This window comes from Balaenoptera physalus (assembly GCF_965194825.1).
Source record: "Balaenoptera physalus genome assembly, chromosome: 18".
NCBI lineage: Eukaryota > Metazoa > Chordata > Mammalia > Artiodactyla > Balaenopteridae > Balaenoptera > Balaenoptera physalus.
In genome coordinates this window covers 74335829-74359993 of record NC_138899.1, presented here as the reverse complement: position 1 = coordinate 74359993, position 24165 = coordinate 74335829, and the positions used below count along the sequence as shown (strand labels likewise).

Sequence of the window (24165 nt, the reverse complement as noted above, 5' to 3'; positions counted from 1 at the left end):
TCTATTTTTTTAAACATTTATTTATTTATTTTATTTTTGGCCGTGTTGGATCTTCGTTGCTGCACATGGGCTTTCTCTAGTTGCAGCGAGCGGGGGCTACTCTTTGTTGCTGTGCGCGGGCTTCTCATTGAGGTGGCTTCTCTTGTTGCAGAGCTCGGGCTCTAGGCTTGCGGGCTTCAGTAGTTGTGGCACGTGGGCTTCAGTAGTTGTGGCTCGCAGGCTCAGTAGTTGTGGTGCACAGGCTTAGTTGCTCCGCGGCATGTGGGATCTTCCCGGACCAGGGCTCGAACCCTGCATTGGTAGGCATATTCCCAACCACTGCGCCACCAGGGAAGTCCCTCTCTTTATCCTTGTATTAACTCTTCTATTAATATTGTGTTGTAGTAGCTGAGTATATGATACTCCTATTAGTATAATACTCCTGTTAAATTATGTAAAATATCAATGCCTTCAAGTTTTTCTCTCAACAAGTGGCATTTATTTCATCAGACCCAGATAGTGTATCTGGAAGCAGTGTCTTTTTTGCATGGTTGTATCCCCTATTTCTTTGTCCCACAGTTCTGTGCCCTAGTTTTACTATTTTGTTTTTCATGAACTCCTACATATATAAGTTTACCCTGTTCTTATAAACTGATTTTCCATATGCCAGATCTTTGGCATTGCCTCCTCTAGGACTAAAGGGCTATTCTAATTCATCATAAGGTGGGATCTCAGATGGGATGAATATTCTTTTATTCTTTTTATCAAAGTATGATTTACATATAGTAAAATCCTTTTCAAATGTATACAGTTGTGTTACCATTTCCACAATCAAAATATAGAACAGTTCTATCACCATGAAAATGTTCCCCTGGCTCCTTTGTGGTCAGCCCCTTTCCTTACCCCCAATCACTGATCTGTTGGGTGGATACTCATTTCAAAGGAGCCTTTTTCATAAGATCGCCAGAGTGTAGACTGAGGGGCTCCCGTGTTGCATTTTGCAGGTATCATTTCCCTCCTAGAGTGACCTGAGATGTTTTATTCAGGTTCCCTACTCCACTTCACAATTGAATTAAAGAGTGGTTTCTTCCCCAGTCTGAATCATCACTCTTCTTATCCCTGCTAATTGTATTTACAAGGTGGCGTCTTGCTCCATTGCCACCTTGGGTCTGGATTTCTGTGTAACAGAGAAGGTATTTGTAAATTTTGTGCACTCATGGCAATTGGGCAAACATACAGCTCTTCCAATACAGTAGAATCCTCTCATTTGTGTTTGTACTACTCAGCAGTGAGAGGTGCTACATTAGAGGCTAAGATCTTACTAATGAAATCTTTGTTTCAGGGAGCACTTTAGAGTCTTATAACATATGTGTCCTCATTCTGAATATTAACGTGTATTTTAAAGTACTAAAGAAAGAGAAGTAGAATCTGTATTGACCCGGAATGTTCGTTAAATTTTTAAGATCAGCCAGCCACTTCCTTATTTTGATTATTGTTTTTAAAAAACACATTGTAAACTGTCCTCTCTGCTCTCCCTCCCCACAGTTTAAGAAATATAACATTACAAATACAACTGAAGCCCTTTTTGTACTCTTCCCCAATTCTTCCTTACCTCCCCACAAAGGTAACTACTATCTTCAATTTGGTGTTTTCTTTCCCTCTAGTGTGTATATTTCTTTCTTTTTTTAAAAAAGGAAAAAGCTGATATTGTTATGATTTCTACTTATTTATGTAAGTGTAAAGAGTAATTTAGTCTTTGAGTGTTGTGTACCAGTGTAAGGATAGACAGACCACTAGAACAGAATAGAAAGTCCAGATCAAAACCCTCCCCATCTGGTTACTTCGTAACCATGATGGAGGTACTGATGCAGGTAGGTGGGGAAAGAAAAGGCCATCCAGGAAACGGTGCTTGGGACAGTAGTTTCCTGATACAGGGGGAAAATTAGATCCCTACTTCACACCATAATTAGAAAGAAACTTCAGCATATTTAAAAGCCTAAACATGAAAAGCAGAGTTTTAAAACTTTGGAAGAAAATATAGGTGAATATTTTACCACTCAGTGGGGAAGAATTTCCTAAATAAGATACATAAAAGAGGAGATTGGTGACTGTGATTACATTAAAGTTTAAAACCTCTGGGCAAAGATAGAACAAAGAAATAATACCCAGGATATCTTGCAAAGAACTCCTGTACATCAGTTTAAAAAAAAAAAAAAAAGACAAAAACTGACAGAAAAATGGCCAGAAGACATTCATGAGAAATTAACAGAAGAGGAAACTTGAATAGCTAGACCACAAGAAGTCACTGAAAGGTTTGCATCCTGGTAATAAATGAAGGTACTTTAGGGAAATATGCAAACTAGGTACAGATGGTCCCCATCTTTCAATGGTCTGACTTTTGATTTTTTGAGTTTACAATGATGTTAAAGAGATAAATGCATTCAATAGAAACTGCACTTTGAATTTTGAATTTTGATCTTTTCCTGGGTTAGTGGTAAGTGGTATGATACTCACTTGTGATGCTGGGCAGTGACAGTGAGCTGCAGCTCCCAGCCAGCCATGCAGTCATGGGGTAAACAACCGATACACTTACAACCATGCTTGACCCAGACCACCGTTCTGTTTTTCATTTTCATTATAGTATTCAATAAATTATATGAGATATTCAATACTTTATTTTAAAATAGGCTTTGTATTCAATGATTTTGCCCAACTGTAGTCTAATGTTAAGTTTTCTGAGCACATTGAAGTTAGGCTGGGTTAAGCTGTGATATTCAGTAGGTTAGGTGTATTAAATGCATTTTCGACTTAATGATATTTTCAGCTTACAGTATAAAGGTTTATTGGGACCTAACCCTATCATAAGATGAGGAAGATCTGTAGTTGGGTAGGAGTTGGGGATAAGGTAGTAGAGGCAAAGAAACCACTTAACTAGGGCTTCCCTGGTGGTGCAGTGGTTAAGAAGCCGCCTGCCAATGCAGGGAACACGGGTTCGAGCCCTGGTCCGGGAAGATCCCACATGCCACGGAGCAACTAAGGCCGTGCGCCACAACTGCTGAGCCTGTGCTCTAGAGCCCGTGAGCCACAACTACTGAGCCTGTGTGCGACAACTACTGAAGCCCGTGAGCCTAGAGCCTGTGCTTCACAACAAGAGAAGCCACCACAATGAGAGGCCCACGCACCGCAATGAAGAGTAGCCCCCGCTCGCCGCAACTAGAGAAAGCCCGAGTGCAGCAACGAAGATCCAATGCAGCCATAAGAAAGAAACAAACAAACAAACAAACCACTTAACTAATTTAGGCTGGAGGTTCTAAAAATTAGAATTAGGCATTGGCATTAAATGTTCTCTAATAGGATGCTTTATACCCATAAAACTTACAATCAAAGGAAAAATAATTAAGATCAATTTAGGAGCTATGTAAATTATCTAAAATGATCTGTAATCATGTAACTTATTTAACTGTGTTTTGAGCTCTTTCATGATATTTTGATTCATTGAAAACTTCATGTATTTTTAGACCTAAAGATTCTATGTCGTCATTATGAAATATAAATTATTTACTTTTTCACTTAATATTTAGTTACAATAGAGTAAGCATTTAAAGGCTGATAACTAATTACAAACTCATGCTATACTATGCACTGTTTATGCATATGATGTTGCATATGTTCATTTTTAGGAGATTGATTTGTATTTATTTCTGTTTATAAAAAATATTTTAGTTTTATGTTTTTTGTACAAAAATAGCTGTGGGACTATACCACAAAGGTGACTATTAAAATAGCCTTTGTGACCACCGATATTTATAGAGTGTGCTTAGGCAATAAAACCCACTGTTCTGCCTTTTGGTCCTGCCAAGGTGACTCCTCCTGGCTGTGTTCCAGGCAACTGTAGTTCCAGGCCAGGGGGAGAACTGAACCACGGAAGTGAGACTGTCCCAGGGGAGGGAGAGGAGAGAAGGACTCAGGTTCTTTCTCAGGCCAAATCAGTGAGGCAGCATCTAAGCTCCCTGGAGGATAGGAAGGCGAGAAACCAATTGGAGGATGAATGTAAGAGGAGAATATAAATCCTCCTACTAACTTGCTTGCTGGTCTCTAAATTGGAAAACAGAATCCACAGTTGGGTTTTTGTTTTAATGACAACAAAATTCAGATCTTCTTTAGCCTTAAAGTTGTTGAAGTTTAATTTTAATTGTTAAAAGATTAAGAAGAGGGCTTCCCTGGTGGCGCAGTGGTTGGGAGTCTGCCTGCCAACGCGGGGGGCACGGGTTCGGGCCCTGGTCTGGGAGGATCCCGCGTGCCGCGGAGCGACTGGGCCCGTGGGCCGCGGCTGCTGGGCCTGCGCGTCTGGAGCCTGTGCTCTGCGACGGTGAGAGGCCCGCGCGCCGCGATGGGGAGTGGCCCCCGCTCGCCGCAACTGGGGAGGGCCCTCGCGCGGAAGCGGGGACCCAGCACAGCCGAAAATAAAATATAAATAAATAAATAAATTTATAAAAAAAAAAAAAAAAAACAACAAACTGAAGATTAAGAAGAGTAGTAGGTAAGGAGTCTGGAGATTTGAATCTGGTCCTCTAAGCCTGGTTTGTCATGCCCTCACCACGTGTAGAGCAAGAGAGTCAGAATAGAGATGGCTTTTTAATGGTTTTGTCCAGCTCTGAAATTATTATCGTACAGTGTTTCACCAGTCATATTACTTTTAGTATCTGTACCAAACAAACCTGTACATATTTTTGCTTTGTTTTTATAATACTCTAGGGCTGTTATAGTTCTGAGGATATTTTTTCCCAGAGAAAGCCTAAAAAGATCTGAGGAGACAGTATGAGCCTTTTCTATCTTTTGTCTTAAGAAGTTTTCATAAGTGTCCACCAAGACGAATGAAAGATACTGAGTGTTAATTAAATATTTATGATGGACATTTTTAGAAAATGCTTTGAAAACTTCCCTTGCCCAACTGTGAATAACTTACTCTGTCATACATACATATTCACATATATTCACACTGTGAATATAGTGAGAAAAGACAACAATTTGTAATTTTGGTTTATCTTTTTTCAGTTAATTAAGAGCAATAATTTTTTTTTTCTTCTTCAAGGTGATATGGAAAGCCCTGTGTTTGCATTTCCCCTGCTCTTAAAGACAGAACCCCACGTTGAGAACCTCTTCACATATTCTTTTTCTTGGAATTTTGAATGTTCACACTGTGGACACAAATATCAAAACAGGTTAGTTTTTCTATTTTTTAAAATGGATTCATTCTATTGAAAATGGCTCCAAGTAATAAAATTTGAAGAAAACTTGCTTCCACTTGTAGCACTGCTCTCTCTACCCTTGATAAAATTTCCCACCATATATTGAAGTTTTTCCACCATTAAGGTTAAAAGGAAAATTTTGAGCCTCAGAAATTGCAATTTGCTTGCTTCTTCATACTAGAAGAGTACAAAAAAAATGGTTTGATAGATTACTAGAAGGAATTTTCTTAAGAATTTCTTTAGTGGGAAGTGGGGACAAATGGGAACGTAGCATGTTCCCCTGTACTCCCCTCCCCTCTGGATTCCCTGCTGAGTAAGAATACCTCTTAGAATTCTTTGAAAAACTATGTGTGTTTTGTTTACTCCAATATTAGGGACTAGGGCTTTTGTTTGCTTGTTTTTAGCATCATGGGAACTTGATTTTAGGCTCCCAGAGTCTGGTAGCAGTCCTCAGAGGTAACTTACGCTTTCCCATTCCTTCCCTCAGTCCCATGAAAGACCAGCCATCACCAGAATCCTTCCACACGTGAGCTGTCTCAGCCGTACTTTCTACTTCCCTGACGCCTCTAGGTGAGGATTAGAGGGATCATGATTGTTGTACGTGACCCTGAGATTGGTACTTGGAAGGAAACATGGGGAAGAAAGAAGCTGCAAATTTATTTTGCCTCCATACACCTACCACATAAATAAGGAGAGAAATTAGGTTTTAGAAGAGGAGTCAGGGAGAGAAAGTTCATCAGGCATGCTACCCTCACTTTGTCCATATATGAGAAAGTCTCTGGCTGGCTGGCCTTTCCTCTTTTCTGAAAGTCAACTATTAGTAAACTAGAAAATTTGGAGTCTCTCCAAGTTATTAAATAAAACTATAAGAGAAAAGTATTACTTTAGATATTCATTATCTTAATTGAGATTACTTTTAGGTATTTAGGGATCAGTTGAGGAGAGTTGGGACTGAGAGAACACTCTAGGGAATCCAAGCTACAGAACCAGGAAACATTTGTTTTTTCACCAGTTAGCTCGAAAGTACTAGAACAGAGTAAGAATTAGCATTTCACTCATACCTAGGACTTAAATAATGTTGTGTAAGTGAGTATGAGAACAAATACCTGCTTCTAGGTCTTCTGTCATTAATTTCTATAAATTATCTGACTTTCTCCTCATTTGACAGTGTGAAAACTGAAGCTTTAAAGGGGTTAGATTGATGCTCAAGGCGACACGCTAGTAAGTGGCAAAATTGAGGCTTAGGTTTTCTGTTCTCTAAGACTTTCCTGCTCACTGTGGTATACTGCCTAATCACCACCTGGATTTTAAATAATATAAATAACATAAACAAGCCTGATGATTAAAATCAGCTTCATTATAGCTTTTCCAAAATCCCCATCTCAGTTGTTTGACAGCTTTTCATTGAGCATATCCTATGTGCCAGGAACTCAACAGAAGTAATCTTTATTCTGGCCAAATTCAGACCAGTTAGTTAGAGAAATAACATATGAACATAATAGAGGACCAGTGACTTAGTCGTTATTTTGATCTGTTGGCTTTGAATACAAGGTGATAAGTGCATTTTGGAGCTGTATAGAAAAAACTCTGAGAGCTCAAGGCACAGAAGCCACCAACCACTTGGGTTTGCCATTTTTTTTTTTTTTTTAAGCTCTTTGTTCTAAAAGTAAAAGGAGTTATAGAGGAAAAGCTAAAATGAAGTGGCATTTTACTAAAACTATTTTCACTTAATCTGGTGGAAGAATACCCAGCAAACTCATTCATTTTTGTGCTGCTGTTTTCAGTGCCAGTTGAACAGCTTTTACTTAATTTAGAAGATATGTTCTGGAGGCAGTTAAAAACATGGTCTTTGGAGTTGGACTCCCTGAATTCCTATCTCAAGTCTGTCATTTATCATCTGATGTATTTCACTTTCCTCATCTGTAAAATGGGGATAAGAATAGTACCTGCCACTTCGATTTGTGTGGTACATGAGTGCTTAGCACAGTGACTTGTACATAGTAAGTGCTCAGAAATGTTAGATGTCATGTGGAGCATTAACCCTTATTTGCTGAGACAAACTCCCTTTTATTAACTAAAAAATAGGAGCCTTTACTTAATGTTTATCTTTGAGAACTAAGAATTTAGCAGAAATATAGTCAGTGTATTTGTTGATACCTCTGTGGCTTTGCTTTTAAAATGTTAGCTTCCCTGATCTATGTCTAATGGCCTGTGCTTATCTCACTTATGATTTACCAGTATTTGTCACTGTTTAGAGAAGAAGGTGGTGTCTCCTAGATAATAAATAATTGCTCTTTTAAAGACATTACTAAAGCGAATCTAGTTGAGGTACAGTGTGCATCTGTAAAGATCATCTTTTTAGATGCCTATTGCTATCAAGTATTCAGGCTAAAGTGCAAATTTAGAACTTGTGTAAACTGTGAAAACCATATTCTTTCACAGCTGATATTCTTATATTTTAAGGATCAAGATAATTAAGTTGTCTCTATTCCTGATTGTATATATTTGTAAATGCCCCTTTTTGTTTTAGGTTGTCAATAATGGATAGCCAGATTGTGAATTTTTTGAGTAAGGGATGAGCTCTTAATAAATTTGAAAGCCTTAGAACAGTGGTTCTCAACTAGGGGCTAATTTTGTCCCATGGGACATTTGGCAATGTCTGGAGATAACGAGTTGCTACAGCTGGAGGCTGTTACTGGCATCTCGTGGGTAGAGGCCAGGGATGAAGCCACACATCCAGCAATGCACAGTACTGTGCCCCACAGCAAAGAATAACCCAGCGCAAAATAGCAATGGTATTTCTCTTGAGAAACTCTGCCTTAACATTTTCTTCATCTCATAGCTGAAAAACTATAGGTAATTAACGTGGAGAGTTCTTACGAGAGCTTTAGTAGAGTAGGGTTCGAGAGGAACATTGATATATTGATTTGAGGAAATAGGAAAGTATGAATAAACAAATAAAGGAAAGTACCTTTTTATTTTAGATGTTGATTGAGTTAACATAAATGAATTTAACTTAATCAAAGTTGTTTCTTCTTTTTTTATAGATGTATGAAGAATCTGGTCACCTTTACAAACGTCATCCCTGAGTGGCACCCAGTTAATGCTGCCCATTTTGGTCCATGTAACAATTGCAACAATAAGTCACAGATAAGAAAAATGGTCTTAGAAAAGTGAGTTTAAATTGCCCTACTATTTTTAGAACAAAATGAAGGTGGATTTACTTTTTTTTTTTAATGTGTAGACTTGAAAGTGATAACTACAACCTACTTTCAGAAGTTTGAGTTAACGTATGTTTGTGAATTGCCAAAATGCTTCTCTCTATCAGGAACTCTGGCCAATAAGCAAGCTGTTCAGGCGACATACCACTGCAGAGCTGACTTAGGGTGATTGTCTGACCCCACTGTCCTACTGTCTTACCTTCTTTTGCCTTTTTTCTCTCTTTAAGGGTATTAAAGTTCCATTTTTCTCACCTCTGCCAAGTGCCTGGAGTCATTAGAATTCTGGGATGTCCTTAATCTAATTTCAAAAACTAAGATGATTCAGAGATAAGCCATAGGCTCATCTGTCTGAATTTCCATCTTCTTCCAGACCTCGGCCTGCTAATTCTTCATCCTTTTGTAAGCTTTCTGCTGCCCTTGACCAGATGTATCTTTTTTATATTTTGCCGGCTCTTCTATTTTTTCCTCAGTGGGAGGACTAATCAGAGTTATCTTTTCCAGTGTTATCAGAAGCCCCATATCTTTAAAAACTCACAGGTAAATTCCATTTTAGGCAGTTTTTCTCTCTTTTGTTAATACACTCACACACATACCTCCTCTTTAACCTTTGCTTTCAGTTGCCCTTATCTCTACATAAAAGAAATGTTTTGAGGTTTAATTTAATGTAATAAAGAACCAGTGACATTAACCTTTTCTTAACCTTTTTCTGATGCCCTTGGATGTGCCAAGAAACCTCTCAGAATCTTTCCTAAAGGTTTATTATCATCCAAGTAATAAATTCTCAGTTAATCTAATAGTGCCAAGACTTAAAAGGAAAAAAGAGCAGTGCCACTCCTACCCCATCTCCAGGCATCTGCTTTTTAAACCTTTAAGGTAGTATTTACTTTGAGATTTCAAAACAGTGTACTTATTCCACCTTTATATAGTCTTCTTTTATAGTAGTTGAGGACTAAGGGCTCTTACACCAACACCTGGGCCCCATCTCTATTTAACCTCGCCCTGTCCTTCCAATATGATTCCATTTTTGGTTAAATCAGTGCTTCAGTACTTATTGTTTGTTATGAATATGCATATATTCCCTCTCCAGCCAAGCAGGATACGTGGTTATGTTTCATTTCTTTTATAACTCTTTATTTTTCCTGGAATTATTAATGGCCTGTGTTTTCACTTGCTTTGTTATATATACATTGCGATTTTTCCCCAAATTCTTCAAATACCCATTAATAAATTTTCTAAACACTCAAATGCTTCACAGTTTTTTAAGTTCTCCTCCCCCTTTTTTTCTGGAAACCTCTCTTCTGGCTGCCTTTTATCCTTCTGCTCCAGGGTTCTAATCTACACTGGTTCCTCCCTGGGCCGGCTGCATGGGAGTCTTCTTTATACACACTTGTGGTCACTATCTCAGTATTCAGCCCAGGGCCTTACCCCTACCTTCTTCAACATCTGTTGCCTATCAATATTGAGTCTTCAGGGGTTCTTCGGGGGCATATAAGCTCTTCTCATCAGTATCCCCACTCTGTAGCAGTCATTTCATCACTTCATTCATTCTGCTAAGTTACCATTTTTCTGTTTGCTTTTTGTCTTCTGAGTATTTATTGTCTTCTCCTTTGCTCATGTCTCCTTTCCGTTTTTTTGTCCTTTTGGTTTATTACCTTTTTTTGTCCTTTACTATCATTTGATAGCATTTGATTGGGGAGACAGTGGAGATACCTTTAACCAAAAGTCCATAGGCTGTCTGGGGTCCAAGCTTTGAGATTTAAGTCTTGAGGGAATCCCCCCCCCCCCACTTTTATTTTTTTGACTGTGCTGCATGGCTTGTGGGATCTTAGTTCCCCAGCCAGGGATTGAACCCGCACCCTCGGCAGTGAAAGCACAGAGTCCTAACCACTGGACCGCCAGGGAATTCCCAGGGAATCCTTTTGTTTTGAAGTGCTTTCCTTAGTGATGAGGTAGAAGGGCAGCAGGATTGGAAGTCATCCTGCCCTGGATCATTGGATCACTTGAGGCTTCTTGGTATATATAATTATAACAGTTTATAGTGCTTTTTCTCAAGCCCTAGCATTGAAGATAAACTCACTACTATTTTGTTTAATCTATTAATTTGTTGCATTGCAACATATAATTTTTAATTATACAAATATGTTGCTTTACTTACATTAAAGATTCATGCTCTGATCTGGAAATGTATCCAGACAGTGTTTCAATGGGAAATGTGTTTAGAGTTCTAATGAATGGGCCAATTTATAAGCAGAATTTATAATTTGGACATTTACTGTATTCAAAAGTAAATTGAACTAGTATGTAAAATTTCACTTAAATTTTAAATGACAAGGTCTTTATAAAGTCCCTGGTAATTTTTTTACTTTGAAATTTGTGTAACTTGATTGTTGGTATCTAATGGAATTTAGAAGCAAATTTAATGTAGCTTTTAGGGATAACTTAAAAGTAATTAGGTCCATCATGATATCGTGCATAACTCAATCTTATAGCATTCTAAAAACTAATAGTGTTCCCTGAACACCTTGTCTCAGGTAATCCCCACCTCTATATGTTCCCATTGGGAAAAGAGTCCATTGATAAATCTAGTGGGTCCAAATCTGCTACTTTTCTTTAAGTAAATTTGAATAAATTGTTTAGGAATTATATCCAGAGCATGATGACATGGACTTAGAATGTGATTTAATTTTACTTCACAAACTCTTGAAATGAACCTCTCATTACTGCCACAATCTCCTTTAGGAATCTGGTCATACACTATCCTGGATTGTCATTTGAAAAGCTTACTTACTTAAAGTTTTAACAATGATCTGTTTTTTAAACAACTATTTCTAAAAGATAGGGGAGTAGGGAGAATTGAAATAAGACATTTCTGCTCTGTGCTTATAGAGAGAGCTTTGTTAAACTGTCTAATACAATGATTTTCAGACTTTTTAAAAACATAAATAAACTACACTCTCCCCTACAAATTTTGGATGGAATACTGATATAAAAAATAGTTAAAATTATGTTTCTTAATTTAAGTCTTCATTGTTTGGCAGGAAATGTTTCATTATTTGTGAGATCCTTGAACCACCTTCAGAAAACACAGTTTGTAAACCTTTGTTGAACAGTTGAGTTTTTTTTTTTTGGCCACGCAGCATGTGAGATCCTTGTTCCCCAACTAGGGATTGAACCCACACCCCCTGCAGTGGAAGCATGGAGTCTTAACCAGTGGACAGCCAGGGAATCCCGAGCAGTTGAATTTTTTTCTAAAGATATATTTTCTTTTTTACAATTAACATGAGTGAATTCTAATTCTTTGAATTGCACCTAATTTTACTCATATTTTTCATTTTTTGTCATATTGCAAATTCAAACAATGGTATAATAGATCTAAAATGTAATGAGGTTTAAAAATTACATTTGCAGATTGTTTTCTGCCTAAAGCCTACATTATTACAGTTCAGAAGTACATATGTGCACATTGTTAAATATGCTTTTTCTAAAATATGAATGATTATATTACATTAGTTGGGATGAAAATCAAAAACTTGTACTCCAGGCCATTAGCACAAGACTGGCTACTTTTTGTGGAGCTGACTCAGTGTGGCCTGCTGACTTGCATAGCAGGGCAGCTAGCACAGTTCCCTTGTGCTTGCTTTCTCTCTTTCCTATTTTTTCTTCTCTTCCTGAGGGTAGATCCTTACAATAGGAGTAGTTGAATCTCATGTTAGGGAGGTGAGTACAAATGGATCGTAGCTTGAAATCTCTTGTGACTCTTGGTTCCAGTTCTGTTAACCTGTCCCATCCAGTTTTTTATGGTTGAGTCAGAACCTGACTTGCTCTCTTCAGCTCTGAGCACTATCTTTGACACTCAAGGTACTGTGGGTAGGAAGAAGTGTGAGAACAAAATCTATTATTGCCAAGCTAGAGGTAAACTTCAACCCTCACCTGAGAGGCTGGAAGTGAGACAAGCTGGAATTATGGGTAGGAAAATACCATGACTTTTAGGGTTTAGGAGACGTAGAAAGGAAAATAAACTAGAAAAGGAGGAGGCATATGCTTTATTTTGTTGACTCCAAGAAGCCAACGTTTCTAAGTTGTACTGTTTTAAAATTATGCCATTAAGAAATAAATGCTGCCTATTTAACCTTTTCCACGCGTAAACTCACATAGAAACTAGTAAGATTGTGTAGTCTAGGGATCAAAAAGAGAATGTTTTAGTAGCTAGCCTCAGAAAATATATTGAAAAGGTAACATTTGAGGCCAAAAGAACTAAATATTAATACTTGAAGAGGCCTAAAGCCTGCCTATCCAGCTGTGAGAGTAAATCTCTGGTTTTACTGTGGCTCACTGATTCAAAGACACAGTTTCACCTTTTAACATGTTTGAAATGGGAATACATCTAAAAGTCGATGGCGTGGTATAGTTTAATTGGCAGTCTTCTTTCATAATGGTACATTTTATATAATCAGTGGCATCTCAGATCAATGTGTGGCAAAAAACAATGGGAGTTTAGTGTTATGGACAGTTTTGCAGGACTTCTTATTTATCGGTACTTAAGTTTTAAAGACTTGATTATTCTCTAACAGAAAGATTGACAAGGGATAATTTACAAATTATCTCTCGTCAGTTTGAATAATCTGCATTTTGGACATTGATTCAAGTTTATTTCAGCTGAATAAATTTTGGTAAGCTAAGGAAGTTTTGACAGCTGTTTAAATATTGGGAAGAGGTATTCAACATTTTTTGTAAATCCTGAGAGCTTTGTTAAATTTAGTTATTTGAGGCCTATTTTGGGTTCTATTTTCTGGTTTGTCATGTTACTGTAATAATAAAATGTATTTTTGAAATTATGGATGTCTTGAAGTTTATAGTAAATCAACCATCATGTTATATTTTCTTCTCTACTTCCTCACAAATAAACTTTTTGTAAGTAGAAATTTTAGTTTGATGGGTCTCTCTACTTCCTGAGAAAACTGAGAGAAATAGGCCAAAGTATTAGCATGTTGGGGTTTTTTAAATGTTTGTTTGAATATCTTAGGTTTGTTATTTTGTTTCACATATCACCTGTCCCATCTAACAAAGGCAATTAATTTGGGCACTTGATGCCAAAGAGAATTCTCAAAGGTCTGGATTTTTTTCTTTTGATTCTGCGAAGTAGTTTCCGAGAGATCTTCTTTAAGCCAAAGCAGCATCGCGGCTCACAGAGCAATTTTTGTTTAATGGTCTGTGTTAGAGCCTTATTGCATGATGGCTTCCAACTGTCAGTGATACCATTCTGAGAAGGGTTTACTGTTACATTCTTCTTAGAGTGAGTTCTCCATTTCTAATTAAGGCACACATCTGGAGGTTCTCAAGAAAAATCAGTGCAGTTGGCCTTGAAAATGTTATGTGTGACTTACTCGCTTCAGACCATCTTTTGTATAACCAGACACATGGTATTACATTTGTTTGACTTCTCTTACCTTTCTCTCCCACAGAGTATCTCTCATATTCATGTTGCACTTTGTGGAAGGCCTACCGCATAATGACTTGCAGCACTATTCATTTCATTCTGAAGGCTGTCTTTATCAAATAACTTCTGTAATTCAGTACCAAGCAAATAATCATTTTATTACATGGATTTTAGATGCTGATGGTAAGTGTTTAAACGTTTTTCTTTTATGATAATAGGCATGGAGACTAAACTGTAGTTTGTTCTTTTAAGACAGACTTTGCCTTGGCTCTTTTTTCTCTCTTCTTGTCCTTGCCTGTTACTATTCTGCCCCTCTCCTCTATTCCGTCACTATGCTTTAGAATCACTCCTAACTTTTAACTTTGCTTATTTATATTAGCATATTTATGGGTATACACATGCATATGCATATTTCTTTTTTAGACAGATTGAGGTGATATACTACTGTTGGTTTACAGTTTGCTATTTTTCACTTAATGCCTTTGCTTTCATTTTTTTTTATTATATGAGTAATACATGTTCAGTATAAAAAATGGTGGCAATTTTGAGTTTTTAGATCTATAACCTTGTATTTCTTTTAAAAAGAAAGTACATTGTTCTGGAGGTTTTTTAGTTGAGAACAAAAATAAAATAAGTTTTGCTGAGTTTGCAATTGTTAGTAATATAAATAAAAGTAAACATCTATTTCTAAGACTGTTAGACATTACAGACTTTGTAACCTTCTCTCACTGTGAAGTAGAATATCTGAAATCCATAGTTTGCTAATAGCTACAGTCAAGGTAAAGCCTTTATTTAAATAATTAAACTTTTCAATACAAGGTTAACTACTACAGCTCATGAATTTTGCTTTTTCCCTTCTGTATACTTAATGTGGTTTATTATTGAGTTTGTTTCCCCTCATGATGTTCACTTTGTCTTAGACAAGATAACCCAGTCTCCTTAAAGTGTTATATCAGTTCATTGATAAGGGGTCACTTTGATTTTGTTCTATTTTTCCATTTACTATTGTTAGGAAATTTTTCATATTTGATATTTTCTTCCTGGGGATAGTTTGGTTAGATGACACAATAACGTGTTTATAAAAGCACTTTGAAAATTTGCAAATTGAAACTCATGTTATAAATATAGTTATTACCTTAAAGTTTTACCCTACTTCAGAATTTGGGGTGGGGAAGTGGCTCTCAATAACATAAAAACACTTTGAAAAAATTTATTTTACTTTTTTATTGCATTCTAGAGAAAGAAAAGTCTGCTTCAGGTAGAAGAGGTTAGATGGTTTCCAACTTTGACAGCATATAAAAATTGTGTGGTTAGCTTATAAAAAACATCCTGGCTCTCTCCTAGACCAGTGAATCAGTCTCTGAGAATTCAGCCCAAATATTAATCAGATGATTCTAATGTGTATGTGTGGTGGAGAACCACTGACCTAGGCAAAGAAAATATTCTCAAAGTTTTAATGGGTATAGGATAAAAAGTGGTGGGTTCAGATAGTTTATAAGGGTGTATCCACATAAACTTAACAGATGGTTTTGTTTGGGATATTTTGGTGTGTAGAGAGGCATTAACCTCTTTCCCTTCATCCATCATCTCATTGCTACTTGACAAATGACAAAACAGGAGCTCAGAAATAAAATAAGAGCAGACACCTAAAAACCTAAGCTGCTTTTTCTAACCCCAAAAAGAAATAAAATAAGAATTGAATTAAGTGTTGGTACTTGAGGTAACAAGCTTCATTTACCTTGAAAATTTATAATATTATGAAAAACTTAATCTATTTTCTAATATTGTTAGATATATTAGGTGATACTGTACTGTATTCTAAGTTCCAGAAGTTAAAGATACTTCTGTCTTGATTTTTGTGGGCATTTTAGAAAAGAGTAAACATTACCTCAATTTTCCACATTTCTGGATGTTAGTGTATAACTTTTGTTATCCGAATACGGACTTTTAACATTTGGCAGAGAAAAATGGTGACATAAGGATAAGGCCATGTTTTCAAGCATTCTCCTTTGGTGGATATCCAGTGATACAGCGGTTAAAAAGGCCAGAAGAAAGTTAACCCAGGATGGTGGTTTGTTTGAATGTCTAACATCTTTCACTTTCATTCCCCATCCCCCAGGAAGCTGGCTGGAATGTGATGACTTAAAAGGCCCATGTTCTGAAAGGCATGAGAAATTTCAAGTTCCTGCTTCAGAGATACATATTGTTATCTGGGAAAGAAAAACATCCCAAATGACAGATAAAGCACCTGCCTGCTGCCCACTTAAAAAGACTTATGATCAACACGCTTTCGGAGATGAGAATCAAGTATCTCCAGCATTGTGTTCTGTAGGTGGTGCTGCCTCAGCTGAAATGTCCTCAGGAACTCACCCCACAAATGTGTCAGTTGCTCCTAATACTCTTTCACAGGATGAAGCCGTAACTTTTGAACATCATTTATTTCCAGGTCTGAAAGGTTTGGTCGACAAGAATATTTCACCTTTGACATTTGAAGAAATACAGGTTAACTCTGAAGGTTTTTTATTAGAAAATAAACCTGTGGCAGAAAATGCAGGGGTTGTCAAAACACATACTTTGCAATCGCAAGAGTCACTAATGGCTTCTTTAGTATCGGCTCCATGCAAGGACAAGCTTACCCAAGACCAGTTTGTGGATTTAAGCTTTTCATCTCAACTTGTAAATACAAATGTGCCATCAGTACAGCTGAATACAGAAGATACTGTAGTTACTCAGCCTGTGAATGATATTCGTGCTACTGACCTTACACAGAGAGTAAAGTCAGTAGAAACTGAGGGTACAGTTGCCCTAGAGAAGGATGCTCCATCAAAACAATTTCTTTTACCAAAAACTGAGAAATTAAAACCAGAACGACATGTTACATCTCAGGTGTCTGATTTGAAGGAAAAAGAAACTGCAGCATCTTCTCAAACCGTAACAGCTAAGCCGTCACAGAATCCATCTCTGAAAGAAAATCAGAAAAAACCATTTGTGGGAAGTTGGGTTAAAGGCTTATTAAGCAAGGGTGTTTCTTTTATGCCGTTTGGTGTTTCAGCTCATAATAGAAACACTATGACTGATTTGCAGCCTTCAGTTAAGGGGGCAAGTAATTTTGGTGGCTTTAAAACTAAAGGTACAAAACAAAAGGGTAACTGGGCATCCAGGGAAGCTCATAGGTGTGCAAGTAAGCCTCCTCCAGTTAGTAATCCTGCACCAAGCCATCCATCACCGGTTAGCACAGCTTCTCCTCTCCCTGCTAATGGTAATGGTGATTTGGAAGTTTTGAAGAAATGTGAAAACGCCTCATATGGAGCTCACCTCAACCACAGTTCTCATGGAAATGAAAATGGTGTTTCTTCAGCAAACCATGGAGACTCAGTTGAGGGTCAGATTCATAAACTTCGTCTAAAACTTCTTAAAAAACTTAAGGCAAAAAAGAAGAAATTAGCTGCTCTTATGTCTTCCCCCCAAAATGGAACACTTCCAAGTGAAAATTTAGAACATATGTCCCATTGTGGATCTCCAAATGATTGCGAATCAATAGAAGACTTGTTAAAAGAACTACAACATCAAATTGATCTTGCCGATAGTAAATCTGGATGCGCCACAGTTCCTAGTGTTTCCTCACACAGTAGTCAAACTCAGGAAGAAATTTTAGCAGAATTACTGTCCCCTACAACTGTTGTTTCAACAGAGCTCTCAGAAAATGAGGAGGCTGACTTTAGGTACTTAGAAATGGGAGATAATCATATCCCAGCACCAGTACCTAGTGAATTAAACGATATTCCCCAAGACATACATCTGAGGCAGGACCATAATTACTGCAGCCCCACCAAGAAAAATCAATGCAAAGTTCAGCCAGACTCACTCACAAATAACGCCTATGTTACAACATTGAACTCGGAAAATCCCATGAAGACTGATATTTTTGATGAGTTTTTTTCTACTTCAGCATTAAATTCTTTAGCAAGTGACACATTAGACTTCACTCATTTTGATGACTATCTGTTTGAGAATTGTTGAATGCTTGTTAACTCTTTTTAGTTTAATATTTATTATTAATCATGGAAAAATTTACTATGTTTTTAGGTAGTGTTTACACACTGGCCTTGTCATGAACAAAATGTAAGCTACTGAAGGTTTTACCTTTGGTTATGCCCACAAAGCATATGATCTGTTTCACAAATTAAATGATGAAGAATTTGTCCTCCTTGTTGGCTTCATTTTGTGTTTGTAGGAGAATGAGGATTTCAAAATGTTAAAAATGAAAAGTAGTTTATAGTTTCTGGTAGTTTGTACAGTTGGGTATGTTAAATTTCTACATTTTAAATTTTAGTTATGTTGGTTCAGGCAGAACACTAGTTGATACAAACTTAAGTCATTGTATATGATACATGAACACATGACTGTTTTGCTAATGGTTTTGTGGTCTTACATAAGAGCCTAAGCCTGTGTCTTCTACCAGTAGAGTGGTGTAGAATGTAAGCTCCCCTCATACAACTTGTTTCCTCTTTCTCTCTTTACAAAAGATGGCAGGAAACTTGTTACTAGAACTTTATATAATGTTAGGTGATCAAAAAAATGATCTGTAACAGGAAAAAGTAACCTATTTTTGTGTTGATGTGCTAAGAGTTTACATTATAAGTATCATCTTTCTCCCCCAAGACATTTATTTCTGTAACCAAAGTGGGACACCATCTAAGTTATATTTTGGGAGAAATAGCCAGTGCATGTAAGGCTTGCCTATGTTGGATTCTACTATAAATGAAACATTAATTCATTTAAACCTCAACGTTCCTATGAGCAAGGTACTCATCACTTTTAACAGACAAGGAAACAGCACAGAACTAGTAAGTTGTAGAGCTGGGACTGAGTATAGAGTGGTTACTACAGTGCTTGAACTTAATATATGTTCTACCTCTAGCTTCATTTAAAGTTTGGGTGCCCAAACAGCACCACTGCTATAGTGGTTTTAGTTAGTAGCAGAGTTACTAAGGTTTGAAGGTGGCAGTCTTGGGGGAGAATACTTTGTTAGGGACTCAGTACTGCAAAAATGATTTGTCAAAATTACTCCCAAACCTCCCCCTCCCTTTTTTTCTGATTGCAAAAGTAAAAAGTCATGTTTATTGTAAGGAAAAACTGGGAAAATACAGGAAAACACCAAGAAGATTTCGGAGCATTCATCTTAACACTTAGTGGTAATAACTACTGCAAACATTTTCATATTTTTATACATTTAGACTCTAAGAAATAAATATGAGATTCTGTTGTACCTATTTGTTAATGATCTGTGTTAATGTTTAAAGAGCATTTTTCCATCTTAGTTTTTGACAACTTTTGGATAGCTATATAATGTTACATTGTGTGTATTACCATTGTTTCACCAATTTACATTTTGAGGTGATTTGTATTGTTTTGTTATTGTTAATTATCCTTATTGATAAAAATTTTCACAGATTCAGGTTTTATTTTCTGGGAGTGGAATTTCTGGGTCAAAGAATATGCACGTTTTTATAGTCTTTTAATGATTGTTTGCATGGCTTTGCTGAACCCTCACCAACACCAGTTAGTAGCATTGAAGGGGAAAAAACCTTGGCTGGTTTTGGTTACATTTCCATGATTATTAGTGAGGTTGAATATTTTCTGTAACTTTATTGGCCAGTTGAGTTTCTTTGAGGAATTGCTTATCCATCCTTGTTATTAATTATTCATTCAACTATTTCTAGATTACTGCTGAGTGCCAAGCACTGTTGTAAACCTCAGATATAAGGCAATAAAACTAAATAAATAAAAGGAAATTCTTGCCTTTTAGTAATTTGCCTTCTAAACAAGGAGGTAAATATATAATGTTGGGTGGTAATAGGGGATACACACGGTTGACTCCTGTTATTTGCGGTACTTCTATTGTATCAAGTCACCACAAACACTGAATTAGCAAATGCTGGACCACTGCTCCTGGGGGAATACAGTTAGGTTCCTGTGAGCCTCTGGTCACAACATTTTTGTCACCTGATCAACAAATGTTGTTTTTTGTGGGTTTCTGTTTAAAGACACCTTATGTAATATATATTGTTGATTTATTAATATCGAACACAAGGTCACCAGCGCTGTAACTCCTGCCTGAATGGAACTCATCCCACGCATGTTTTTTTCCATGAGGCACGTCACACCTTTCTTGCACTTTGGAATACTAGACAGCACTTGAGCACCACACTTGGGGGCCATTTTAAAAAAGTGAAATAACCAACAAAAAGGACAAAAAGTGTCCATAAGACATTTGGTCCATGCCAATGGTCCTTGAAATCTGGTCCTACCCAAAATGTCCATGAGCATATTTGGTCCACGCCAAATGATCCGTACCAAATAGCAAGAGCCTTGATATTTGGCATGGACCAAATGTACTGCAAGGGTTTCAGATTTTTCACTGCTGTGTACATGTCCATAAATGACCACAAGAGCACTGCAAGTATTGATTTTTAGGGTTACAAATAAATTTTGGCAAGTAGGCAAATTCACAAATAATAGACTCTTCAAATAATGACAATTGACTAATGTCAGGTGGCACTAAATGCTATGGAGAAAAGTGGGAGAATGATGGGAGGACCAGTTTAGACTGAGTGGACTTGGAAGGTTGCTTGGAGGGACGTGACATTTGAGCAGGTACTTCAGTGAAGTTAGGGACTTGGCCACGTGACTGGACGAAGGGCATTCCAGGAAGAGCAAAAGTCCTGAGGAGCGAGGGTGCTTGGCATGATTGAGAACAGGGAAGAGGCCAGCGTGCTTGAGTAGAGTGAGGCAAGGGAAGGAGAATTATAACAGGAGATCAGAGAGGGTGGCAGAAGGCAGATCACGTATGGCTTTGTGGAGCATAGTAAAGACCTTGTCTATGCTTGAGAAAAACGGGAAGCCACTGGGAGGTTTCAGGCAAGGGAATAACACGGTCTAGTTTTTAAAGGATCACTGAAGCGTGGAGAATGCAGTTGGTCAGAAATAGAAGTGCTAGTCTATAACAGTCTCAGTTAAGACAGGGTGACCCGCTGTGGAGGTGGTAAACAGCTGGACTGTTGCCTTTCCAAGGCAGAGCCAACAGGTCGTGTTGATGGTTGAAGGTGGGCTAGAAAGAGGAGGCAAAGATACATCTCAGATTCTGTTGCCTGAACAAATGGGTTGCGCTATTTACTGAGATGGGACAGACTTGGGAGGGAGAACATTTAAAGGAAAGGATTTATTAATTCAGTTTTGGATGTGTTAAGCATAAGATCTCTATTAGACTTCCAAGTGGAGATAATTTAATAGGAAAGTGGATCTGCAGTGTTGGGCCTCAGGAGAGGGTGCCGCTGGAGATACTCTTTTAGGAATTATGAATGCATGGATCCTATTTAATGCCATGATATAGGATGGGGCCATTTAGGGAGTTAAAACAGCTCTGGGGAACAAAAGGGGCAGTTAGGAGGAAAACCAGATGAGTGGTGTCCTGAAAATCAGGGGAAGATCTATCAGATCTGCTGCTGATTTGTCGGGTGCTGCTGGGAAGTAGAGAAATAGGACTGAGACTTGACATTGGCTTTGGTAACAGGGATGTACATCCTTGGTAACTTAGCCAGGACAGTTCAGTGGAGCTGTGAGAATACAGTTTATTAGAGTTTTGTTTCTTCCAGTTTTACTGAGATATAATTGACATACAGCACTATATAAGTTTAAGGTGTACAGCATAATGGTTTGAGTTACATATATTGTGAAATGATTACTGCGGTAAGTTTAGTTATCTTAGTGTTTTCCTGGGTACCGCAAATGCAAACAACACAAAATGGACTAGCTTTTCCAAACTCAGAATCTGGGGCCAAAGACAGTGATCCGTGTCCATATGTGTTATGGCAGGGGAGGCAGGGGAGGCAGGGGAGGCAGGGGAGGCAGGGGAGGCAGGGGAGGAAGGGGAGGCAGGGGAGGAAGGGGAGGCAGGGGAGGCAGGGGAGGAAGGGGAGGCAGGGGAGGAAGGGGAGGCAGGGGAGGAAGGGGAGGCAGGGGAGGCAGGGGAGGCAGGGGAGGAAGGGGAGGCAGGGGAGGCAGGGGAGGCAGGGGTGGAAGGGGAGGCAGGGGAGGAAGGGGAGGAAGGGGAGGCAGGGGAGGCAGGGGAGGCAGGGGAGGCAGGGGAGGAAGGGGAGGCAGGGGAGGCAGGGGAGGAAGGGGAGGCAGGGGAGGCAGGGGAGGCAGGGGTGGAAGGGGAGGCAGGGGAGGAAGAGGAGGAAGGGGAGGCAGGGGAGGAAGGGGAGGCAGGGGAGGAAGGGGAGGAAGGGGAGGCAGGGGAGGAAGGGGAGGCAGGGGAGGCAGGGGAGGCAGGGGAGGCAGGGGAGGAAGGGGAGGCAGGGGAGGCAGGGGAGGCAGGGGAGGAAGGGAAGGCAGGGGAGGAAGGGGAGGCAGGGGAGGAAGGGGAGGAAGGGGAGGCAGGGGAGGCAGGGGAGGCAGGGGAGGAAGGGGAGGCAGGGGAGGCAGGGGAGGAAGGGGAGGCAGGGGAGGCAGGGGAGGCAGGGGAGGAAGGGAAGGCAGGGGAGGAAGGGGAGGCAGGGGAGGCAGGGGAGGCAGGGGAGGCAGGGGAGGAAGGGGAGGCAGGGGAGGCAGGGGAGGCAGGGGAGGAAGGGAAGGCAGGGGAGGAAGGGGAGGCAGGGGAGGAAGGGGAGGAAGGGGAGGCAGGGGAGGCAGGGGAGGCAGGGGAGGAAGGGAAGGCAGGGGAGGAAGGGGAGGCAGGGGAGGAAGGGGAGGCAGGGGAGGCAGGGGAGGAAGGGGAGGCAGGGGAGGAAGGGGAGGCAGGGGAGGCAGGGGAGGAAGGGGAGGCAGGGGAGGAAGAGGAGGCAGGGGAGGCAGGGGAGGAAGGGGAGGAAGGGGAGGCAGGGGAGGCAGGGGAGGCAGGGGAGGAAGGGGAGGCAGGGGAGGAAGGGGAGGAAGGGGAGGCAGGGGAGGCAGGGGAGGCAGGGGAGGAAGGGAAGGCAGGGGAGGAAGGGGAGGCAGGGGAGGCAGGGGAGGCAGGGGAGGAAGGGGAGGCAGGGGAGGCAGGGGAGGCAGGGGAGGAAGGGGAGGCAGGGGAGGAAGGGGAGGCAGGGGAGGAAGGGGAGGAAGGGGAGGCAGGGGAGGAAGGGGAGGAAGGGGAGGCAGGGGAGGCAGGGGAGGCAGGGGAGGAAGGGAAGGCAGGGGAGGAAGGGGAGGCAGGGGAGGAAGGGGAGGCAGGGGAGGCAGGGGAGGAAGGGGAGGCAGGGGAGGAAGGGGAGGCAGGGGAGGCAGGGGAGGAAGGGGAGGCAGGGGAGGAAGAGGAGGCAGGGGAGGCAGGGGAGGAAGGGGAGGCAGGGGAGGCAGGGGAGGCAGGGGAGGAAGGGGAGGCAGGGGAGGAAGGGGAGGAAGGGGAGGCAGGGGAGGCAGGGGAGGCAGGGGAGGAAGGGAAGGCAGGGGAGGAAGGGGAGGCAGGGGAGGCAGGGGAGGCAGGGGAGGAAGGGGAGGCAGGGGAGGCAGGGGAGGCAGGGGAGGAAGGGGAGGCAGGGGAGGAAGGGGAGGCAGGGGAGGAAGGGGAGGAAGGGGAGGCAGGGGAGGCAGGGGAGGCAGGGGAGGAAGGGGAGGCAGGGGAGGAAGAGGAGGCAGGGGAGGCAGGGGAGGAAGGGGAGGAAGGGGAGGCAGGGGAGGCAGGGGAGGCAGGGGAGGCAGGGGAGGCAGGGGAGGAAGGGGTGGAATCGAGCTGGCCGGTTAGAGGGAGCATCCCAAAGGAGTGACCTTAAACTAATGACTTTTTCTGAGCCGTTTCCAGAGGCATCTCCTCCTGTGGGCGCTCCTGCCGCAGGTAAAGAGCCCCATACAGTTGGTGGTTCTGAAACAGGCCTGCTCAGTGAGCTTATCTGTGACTGTCTTTCTGGTCCTCCTTTGCTTTTCACCTCCAGGAGCTCCTCACCCCTTTCTCCCCACCCGTGTTCCCTCAGGAAGCCACAGAAGAGGCAAAGGTGGCTGACAGGCACTACAGGATGCTTCTGAGTAAAGCAGACCCACAAAAGGCGCTTATTAACTTCTGCAAGACAGCAAAGCGCCAAAGCGACGATAAATCTGGTACTGGAGAAGTTTAATCCGGAGATTAAATGTAACCACCGAAGCAAGAGGTCATCAGGAGAAAAGGAGCTCCTATGAAATACTTCAAATCTCAAAATGAAAATGCATTTTCTGTTTAGTTATTGCAGGCACTTAATAGCTTGATCAAGCACCCTTCTTGCCAGCTTTCTCGTTATTATAACCTTCCCACTGAGTTTGGAGG

General features: G+C 40.4%; 1 protein-coding gene across 7 annotated transcripts in view; it reads left to right on the top strand.

Moving 5' to 3' along the window:
• USPL1 (ubiquitin specific peptidase like 1) overlaps nucleotides 1-19686 on the top strand; it is a 40026-nt gene extending 20340 nt beyond the window's left edge. For all 7 annotated transcript variants that reach the window (XM_082435548.1, XM_082435546.1, XM_082435547.1 and 4 more), the window contains 4 exons: nucleotides 5072-5201; nucleotides 8276-8401; nucleotides 13912-14069; nucleotides 16006-19686. In XM_082435548.1, coding sequence (XP_082291674.1) covers nucleotides 5072-5201; nucleotides 8276-8401; nucleotides 13912-14069; nucleotides 16006-17906 — 2315 coding nt within the window. In that variant the 3' untranslated portion in view covers nucleotides 17907-19686. The remainder of the gene's footprint in view (nucleotides 1-5071; nucleotides 5202-8275; nucleotides 8402-13911; nucleotides 14070-16005) is intronic.
• The last annotated feature ends 4479 nt before the right edge of the window (nucleotides 19687-24165 follow it).